The 8765-nt window shown below is 56.1% G+C and overlaps 3 protein-coding genes across 3 annotated transcripts; 2 read left to right on the top strand and 1 right to left on the bottom strand.

The window, feature by feature from the left end:
• Positions 1–1496: 1496 nt before the first annotated feature.
• SPCS3 (signal peptidase complex subunit 3) lies at positions 1497–3470 on the top strand (the record flags this gene model as incomplete). Its single annotated transcript, XM_005852685.1, has 4 exons — positions 1497–1609; positions 1826–1931; positions 2811–2926; positions 3042–3470. Coding segments are annotated over 4 exons (447 nt in total), but the record flags the coding sequence as incomplete, so codon positions are not given.
• A 1434-nt stretch (positions 3471–4904) lies between these two features.
• Positions 4905–7456, bottom strand: NGA_0624002 (glucose-methanol-choline oxidoreductase; the record flags this gene model as incomplete). The annotated part of the gene is made up of 5 exons (XM_005852686.1): positions 7389–7456; positions 7176–7267; positions 6878–7052; positions 4952–6689; positions 4905–4910 (listed from the first exon to the last, which is right to left on the bottom strand). The coding sequence occupies exons 1-5, from the start codon at positions 7418–7420 to the stop codon at positions 4905–4907; spliced, it is 2043 nt and encodes a 680-aa protein (XP_005852748.1). The 5' UTR covers positions 7421–7456.
• A 374-nt stretch (positions 7457–7830) lies between these two features.
• Positions 7831–8703, top strand: NGA_0699900 (uncharacterized protein; the record flags this gene model as incomplete). The annotated part of the gene is made up of 2 exons (XM_005852687.1): positions 7831–8411; positions 8484–8703. Coding segments are annotated over 2 exons (801 nt in total), but the record flags the coding sequence as incomplete, so codon positions are not given.
• Between the last annotated feature and the right edge of the window lie 62 nt (positions 8704–8765).

Below are 8765 nucleotides of genomic sequence, written 5' to 3' on the forward strand. Positions count from 1 at the left end.
TCGGCAGAGGCGGCTTTCATCGCGAAGCCCCCGACCTGGGTGAGGGACATGAGCTCCAAGGCCGACTCAAAGACAAGCCGGGTGGGGATGTGGCCCAGGCGAGTCCGGAGCCAATTCACTTGGTCGTAGTCGAAGATGAGGGAGCCGAAGAAGACATCCGCCCCCGCCAAGGCCGAAGCCACCACCTCGGGGCGCGAGGCGATGTCTCGATCCGTGAAGACGGTCAGGTGGATGGAGGGGGAGATGTCCGCGAGCGTGGCAGCCGCTTGCTTGTAGAGCTGGACGTTGAAGGCTTCAAATCCGGCCACCAGGACGATGCGGGCGGTCGCGGGAGGGGGAGGGGCGGCAGGCGCGCTGCCCAGGCTCCTTGTCCGCTCCTCGTTCTCCACGGAGAGGCCCGGGGACCATTTGTCCCGCACCGAGCTGTATAGCAACTCCAGCGGGTTTCTTTTGGAAGGGGAAGCAGGTCCTGCCTGTTGCTGGGGTTTAAACGCTTCCACCAAGGCCTCCGGGACCTGCAAGTCCTGAGTCTTCTCCCGCTTCTGCTTCTTCTTGCGTGACTGTGCCTGCCGATGAGCGACGTCGCCTTCCGAAATAGCACGCAGTCTAGTGAGGGAGGAGACTTGCGGGAGAGGCCGCGCCTTTCTAAATGAAGGCCTTACCCTCTCACCCCCGTGCATCCACAAGGATGGACTCGGAGAGGTGAAGGCGACGACGCTGGGGGCCAACAATTTCAGTAGAAACAAGGCAGAGCAAATCAGAGTGTACCCCTTGACTGCTCCATGAGGTATCGCCTTCCTCCTGGCTATCGGCTCCATGGCAGAGACAGGACGCGTGACCCCAAATGCGGGCATGGAAGTTTCCCCGTCGCGGTCCGGGAATGCTACTGACTCAGGTGAGGAAACAGAAAACTGGTCCCATGCTCTCTTCGATCTTGTATTCGTCGTGGCATTGATGATCATCGAGCCTGCTGCAAACAATGGCTGCTTGTGTGAGGGAGATTCAAGTGTATTGTTCGATCGATGAGAGGGTGCGCTAGGGGTGTACTTGTAGGAGGTGGTAGGAACAAAGTTCTTCCGAGCTGAAGCGCGTCCACTACCTCAATAAGATCTAACGCGGCACGCGTGTCGAGTGTCATTGGTCTGCCACTGCACGTGCGGACGCTTTCAGGATATCACGTCGTCACACATTCATGATTCTGTCATCCGATCTCTGGCGCCGGTTGCCTCAAGTAGAAGCGGCAACTTGCAACCGCGAGGCTGGCCTCTGGGAGTGGAGGAGAGGGGGCCATAGGAGTGCCCCATTTTTTTCAATTATTGCCACGCGCTCGACACGCTTACATGTTCGAGACAACAGAAACATAGTGTTGTGCATGACGCGTGGCATGACGTGGGTTGAGGCATGTTTTTACGCCTTTTTTGCAGCGTCAACCGGCGCCATGATACATTGTGGTGACCCTCCACTCACCTCATTTTGGACCCGCTCCTGCACATTATGTACACACAAGAACCAGGCAGAACGTGATAAAGGCATTGTACGTAGGCATCTGGAGCGCATTACTAGCAGCAAGTTGGGCCTGTTTCACGATCAGACAGCGTCCCTGGTGCAGGTAATAAAATTGTACCTGGCAAACAGGGCGAGAGGGCAAGAATGTTGGAGAGGGACTAGTGTTTGTTTGAGGTGAAAGGATCCAGTTTATCTGCCCTTGTCTCGATGTGTTTGATGGAGAAAAGACGAACTGTGGCGTTCCAAGAAAAGTCGTATGCTGTAAGACGCTTCTTAACCTCTTGATTCTTATCCATCCACCTCTCCCTACGACGCGAAGTTTGGAACAGAAAAGGAAAGATGCACACCTTCTGGGTGCGTTTGAATGCAGTAGTCTTCTTTGGTTTTACAGTTTTGCTCTGCCTGGCAGTGTTGACTGCCTTCAGGTACGCACAGCAGTATAAGGAGGAAAGAAGAAAGCCGAGGCGGAGAAGAATGAAGCGACGTAAGGGACGGAAATCCGAGGATACGGACTCTTCGTGTAAATTACGAAGCTAAGGAAACGTATACTGCACGTCTTTGTTGCGTCATCTCGCATAGTGTCCCGAGAGTTTCGACCACAAGTCTTACGCGTCTTCTTTTGCCTTGCCTTCCCTGCCCCTTTCCCTCAGCACCTATGGCCACGGGGACTACGGCTCAGTGCAGCAACTCAACGTGAATAAATTGATTCAGTTGTGAGTCTTGGGGTGTTGGGCAAATGGGTACACTTTATGGAAGTTGGGAGACGAGCGCTGGGACCAGAGAGCTGGAAAGGGTTCAGGAAAAGCTGATCGCACCCTCTCTCTCCTTACCCGCTGACCTTACAAAGGCGCCGAGTGCGGGACAACGGTCAGACAGGCTATCATTACGACCAGGCTCTCTTCAATTTTGACCTTAAAGCCGGTGCGTGAAGTGGGAAGGGGAGGGAGGAACGGAAAGAGGGCCTGGCCCGTATCCGTCGACCTGTCCAATCAGGACGTATGTTTTGTGCGATCGGCCGCATTCAAGGGGATTCATTTTGACATGGATAGAGGGTTGGCGTCCTTGCTGCTCCTTTTCCTCCTGATTCCCCGCTTACGCCTTGTCTCCTGCCCCACGGCCTTTAACCCTTTTTTTCGGTCCAGACCTCTCCCCAGCCTTCGATTGGAATATAAAGCAACTCTTTGTCTTCGTTGTGGTCGAGTACGAGAGCAAAAAGAATGTAAGTAATTTCTCTTTCTTTCCGCAGCTCAACCCATTCCATGCCCCTTGTCATCCTCTTTTTCATGAAATACCACATGCATTAGGTCTTGAGCCAGGTCGTCGTGTGGGACCGCATCATTGAGAGAAAAGAAGATGCTGTGCTGAACTTGGAAGCCGAATTTTTGGATTACCCGCTTCGAGATCCAGCGGTAGAGCTACGGTGAGAACAGGGATGAGGCGAAATTCATCGCGAAAAACTATGTCAAGATCGCTTACTCCTGTTGTATCGGTATGCCTGACTTGTTCATCATTCATCCCATGCATTTGTTCTCCAGAAACAAGAACATCACCCTCCGCCTTGTGTGGGACCACATGCCTTTGACCGGTACCCTCTTCATGCGATCGGATCTTGTCAACTCTACCATCCTACCAGATCAATACACATAGCGGACTAGTGTGTTGACCCGGGCCACGTTGTGAGTGCGCAATGACTTTTTTAAAACAGCAGGAATGGTACAGGGGGATAAACGACATAGGAACGACGACTGGGGTTATAGGCTCGTTTGACGGAGGGCGAGGAAAAAGGAGAACTTGGACAACCAACCTCCCCTTCTTTTCTCAAATGTAATAAATGCAAAGACAAAGCACGCGCATCCTAGCGACTACAAACCCGAATCATCTGAATCAGTTAAAGAGACGCGTACACGCCCGTATGTGTGGGTAAAGAAAGGACTTTGGAGGCAAATAAGCGGCCGGTTTACGAATGACGAACATGCTCGAACCGTTACGGCGTTTTCTTTGCAAGATGACACTATCTCCGAAGGCCCTTGGGCTTGCCACTCTTGGAAGGCAGAGGCACGCATGCGATCTCTTATGTGCTCTTCCCATGGAAAACTTTTCCCCCTATGCATGCCATGACGGCGGTGGGACCAATGCGGCACTTTTTCAGGCCTACTTTTTCTTCTTCATCAAAGCGGTACGAGTTGAGCAACGACAGACACATCTTGTCCTCAGAATCTCCTTCACAACTCCCTCCTGGCATATCAGCAGGACAGGAGTCTCTGCAGCGAGGCTTCTACCCAACCTTTAATTATGGATGATGGTGGAAGTGACGGCGGGATGGATATGATGGGTTCGATGAGCATGACTTTCGCTCCATTTTCTACCTACCAGCTGAAAGTCATCTGGGGATGGTGGGACGTCCAAACTGAGGGGCAGTACATTGCAACGCTTCTTGCCATGTTTGTTGCTGTCGTTTTGTTCCGTTGGCTTGTAAAGCTCGAGACGGCATACGTAAAGAGGGCCCTCGCAGTCACGACGTTAGCTGGTAACATCGATTGCTCCAGCCGTGGAGAAAGGGAAGGTAAATCCTGTAGAAATGACACTTTGGGTGTGAATACGGAACTTGAGGAATCCCTTCTCTCGAGGGAAGGTCATGAGGATGCTGCCGGGCTTGGCCCGAGGGTTAGCTCCTTAAGTAAGGTGCCATTTCAAAAACGGGTCGTGCAGGCCGCTTTATCCGCTTTTCTGTATATGTATGCGCTGCTCTTGATGCTCGCGGCCATGACGTATAATCCTGGCATCTTTTTGGCTTTAGGGATAGGCTACGCTGTTGGTGAACTTTTTTTCGGTACTGCTTTTGAGACGGAGTTGATTAGCGGGAGGCGGGAGAGGAAGGAGAGGTGCTGCGAGTAAGATTTCAAGAAGGAAAAATGGAATGGTCGAAAGAGGGTGCGCGCGGCTTTTTAAAATGTCGTGTGCTGATTTGACCGGGATAAGAATGGAGTTTGGCGTGTATAGGGCGCTCGCGGTCGTCAGTGGGTAGTCAACAAGATGGTGTACATACATAAGACGTGTGCCTGAAGAATCAAGATATCCGAGGAAACGAGAAGACGAATACAGATCGAGGCCACGTGTTGGGCAGAAGGCACTCTTTGGGAGGTTCTGTACAATTGTTTTCCTTGTTGCCTCCTTCAAATCGTATGACTCCTCCATCTTCCGCTACCTCTCCTCAACGCCCGAAAAATTCATCCAAAATAAATTTCGCCCCCCTCGAAGCCACCATCAATACCGTGCTGTGTGTGTTCCCACTCGGAATAGTAGGAAAAACTGAGGCATCCGCCACTCGCAGTCCGTCCACTCCCATGACATGCAAGCGCGGGTCCACGACCCCCATAGGATCCTCCTCTTTGGTCATTTTACAGCTCCCACACCAATGGGAGTTGACGAATTTATTCTTCCGTACCCACTTCTTCAGGACACCCTCATCGACCAAATCGGGCCCAGGCAGCGTCTCCTCCTGCGCCGCCTCCGTCATGGGACTCGTCCGCGCAATCACGCGCACATTCCGTACCCCCCATATCAACTTCCCAATGTCCATGTCGGAGAGAAAGCCTTCGCCCTCCGAGGCCGACACGTTCGCTTCCCGCACGCGTGCAGGCCCATGCATGGCGTCCCGAGGATCCAGCTCCACGGAATACCGTGCCTGCGGGTCCAAGAGCGCGATGGTAACGAGCATGGTGCCCCGCTGGGTCTTGCTCGCTGGCGGCAAGGTCGGGGTGGACGACAGGTTGGCCGCCCGCGGGCTGGCGCCCGCATCCATGGCTTCTTCGCTCTCCTGCTGCTTCTGCACCAGATGGGGCTCTGAGATGCGCGGGAAGACCGTCAACTGTAGATCCGGGTAGTTTTCCTTGAAGGCCGGGTTCTTGCTCCCTTTGTCCGACTTGAGGAAGGCCCCCGCAGTAAAGCCACTGCTCGCGAATATGGTGTAGTCCTTCTGTTGGCTCCCCGGCTGGTCACCCGGGAAGAAGCCCCCCCCTCCCCACTGCTGCCCCGGCCCGCCGGCTCGATCGACCCTGCTTGTCGCGCCCTTGGCCCTGAGGATCTCCCCCCCCTCCACCACCCAGTCCTTGTACTCGGTGAGCTCTTCGAAGGAACCCGCCGCCGCCGCCACCCGCCCCGCCAAGGGCGTGGTCAAGGTGAAGGTCATGGGCACAGAGGGGTGGTCCTGGAGGTTCTCCCCGACGCCCGGTAGGTCGACGAGCACAGGGATGCCGGCCTCTTCCAGCTTCCTTCGGGGGCCCACGCCCGAATTCATGAGGATCTTGGGAGTGTGGATGGCGCCTGCGGTCAGCACGACATTCCCTTTCCCTTTCCCCCTCCCCGGGCTCTTGAGCCGCGCCTCCCGGCTGTCACCCCCTTCCGCGGCGAACGACACGCCTGTGGCCGTGTAGACGCCGTCCTTCTCGCCCGACATGAGCACGTGCGTCACCTTCGCCTTCAGAACTATGTCCAAATTGCTCCTTTTGTCCATAATCGGGCCCAAAAAGGCACGGGCGGCGCTCATGCGCACCCCGTTCTTGATGCAAAAGTGGTAGTAGGCAGCCCCCAGGCGTCCATTGGGCGCATTGAAGTCGTCGGAAATGGGCAGGCCCGTGATCCGGCAGGCTTCTAGAAAGTAAGGCGCGACCTGGTCCACGTACATGGGCGGCGCGGACCGGATCGGACCCCCCTTGCCGTGGTAGGAGGAGGGGGGGCCGTCGAAGTCCTCGAGCGCCATGTCCTCCGCCAGCGCGGCCTCCCACGTCCACCCCACATCCGTCAGGTTCCACGCCTCGAAGTCCTTGGGCAGAGAGCGCACGTAGAGCATGGCATTGTGCGCGCCGCAGCCTCCCAGAACCTTGGCAATCATGGCCCCCTCCACGTCCCAGTGGTAGTCCGCCTGGTGCGCCACCGTGCTCCAGAGCAGCGGCACGTCGAACATGGTCAGGGGCGACGCCGTGTAGTCCGTGCCCCCTAGACAGCCCTGACTCGCCCCCCCCGCCTCCAAGAGGAGGACCTCCACGGCCGGATCCTCGCTCAGCTTGTTCGCCAAGACGCTCCCTGCCGGCCCCCCGCCTACCACGATGAAGTCGTAGCCCTCCAACCTGAGGGTGGGTGTGGGCCGCGCTCCGTCGTGCCCCGCCGTGGCGACAGAGGCGCTACTGCGCCAGAAAGACGGAAGTGAGCACGTGGATGGTGGAGCGAGAGACATGCTAGGGTGTGTATCCGCCGCGACCGGGTCAGGAACCAACGCGTGGAAAAGGAGGGAAAAACACGTGCTGGGGCAAGACCGGAGGCAATTTCCCTCTGTCCCGTCCTTTGTCGGGGAGTGAGCACACACAGGACGTACCTTTCTCCGAATGGGAGAGAGGAGGGCGAGTTCGGGGCCGGCGGGGGCTGCCCTTGCAGAACATAGACGAGAGCCGCCACGGAGAAGGTCAGGAGGAGCAAGCTGTACCCATACAGGAAGGGGCGGTGTTCGAGCAGGGCCGTCACTACCCCGCCTCGTTGAGCTGTGGCATGGGCTACGGCGCACAAATGTCCACAAGAGATGAGAAATGTGCTCGAGTAGTCACAGCGTCAGACTCAAGCATGACTTGCCATTCTTTGCCCCCTCACGTCTCGGGATTCATTCAAGAAAGGCTTACCGATACCAGACCTTGCCACTGCCGCGGGTGGCACCATCGACACATTGTCTTCCTCATCCTCGTGCACCACTGGGAGGTCTTCCTTTCCCTCCCTGTAGAATGTCCAAAAGTCGAGATGCGGAACGCGGTGTTTTTGAGAGGTGCTCGTAAGCCCACTCCAAAGTGTGCATGCGACTCCATGGTTACAATCATGCCACGGAAAAAAGAACTTACCCAATCCGCTGATAGCCTCCACGCAGCACCATGGCCCTCGCAGCGTCCCTGCTTGACGGGCGCTGATGGCAAGGGGGGGTATAAATTCGTGTTGAGTGCGTCACAGGGCGTCCAGGAGACGAGGCGTAAAGCGAATCATCGCCAGGGAAGGGATCGAGAACTTCCCTGCCTTGTTGGTTTCACCGCCCGTCACTGGCGTGCCTTGGCTTTTAAAGGGCTTTCCTACATATTTTTGCACGTTCTTCTTGTTTGCCAGTTGCCTCCCAAAATTTCACTTATCATTTCGACCGTCCTGTCTTGTGGAGGAATTAATCCGGCTCTCTCTTCATCTTTTTACATCGCAGAGAGCGGAGGTCATTCTGCACAGGTAATGGCCGCATGCCGCATACCAACGAGGGGGAGGTGTCACATTTCTTGGACAGGTACCGCACTTTCATCAGCGTGTACTGGCAACAAGAGATTCGCGACGAGCCAGACGGATGCAGCCAAATGGCGTCAGATCTACGGCCAAAAACCTCCCCCCCATGCCGGAAAAAAAGCCTTGCCTCCCCAAGAACTCGCCCGGCTGGACGCTAGAAACGGCATCCTCGTTGCCCAGGAATCAGACGAAGGCATTAAAACTTTCAGAGCTTTTGCTGGAGGGAAGGAAGATTACGTGTTGCGCTTCGGTGACCATGTGTGCGTGATAGGCAAGAACGGGGCGGGAAAGTCCTTGTTTTGTCAGGCGCTCGGCGGGCATAGAGAGGTCCTGCCTCACGGGATGATGGGTATGGAAGATACAGAAGAATCTTTTCAGGGTGCAGATGCCAAGCAAGAGCGGCTCGAGGGGACCGGGTGCAAGGAAGCGGAGAAAGAAGGCGCCGGGAAAGCCACCGGGCGAGAGGGTGTCATGTTCATGTCCTTCAGCATGCATGGGCATTTCCTGGCCCGCTACAAAGACCGAGTGGTGGCGGATGTTCTGGGAGGGTCAAGTGATCCCTTGGCGCGACGGCTTATCGTGCAACTGGGTCTGTACCCCCTCTGGTAAGCGGGAGGCGTCGTCCTCAGCCCCCGTCACCACCCCCCAGTGTCTGCCAGCCATTCCCTTTTCTCAAGCATCCGCATATTGCGAAAGATCATCACTCCCATCTCGTCAGGGCTTGCGTCTGGCACCCATTCGCCTCCGTTTGCCCACATGCGCTCCTCCTCTCCCCTCCTCATCACCCTCCAGGTACAAGAGGGTCCACATGCTATCCACGGGAGAGATCCGGAAGGTGCTTTTGGCCGCCACCCTGAGCAAATCCCCGCAGGTCCTCGTCCTAGACAAGCCTTTTGATGGACTCGACGCTCCCTCACGGTGCGAACATGGACTGCGGCCGCCCCCCCCCCCTTCCCCTC

The sequence above is a fragment of the Nannochloropsis gaditana genome (genome assembly GCF_000240725.1).
Source record: "Nannochloropsis gaditana CCMP526 unplaced genomic scaffold scaffold1013, whole genome shotgun sequence".
Lineage (NCBI taxonomy): Eukaryota > Eustigmatophyceae > Eustigmatales > Monodopsidaceae > Microchloropsis > Microchloropsis gaditana.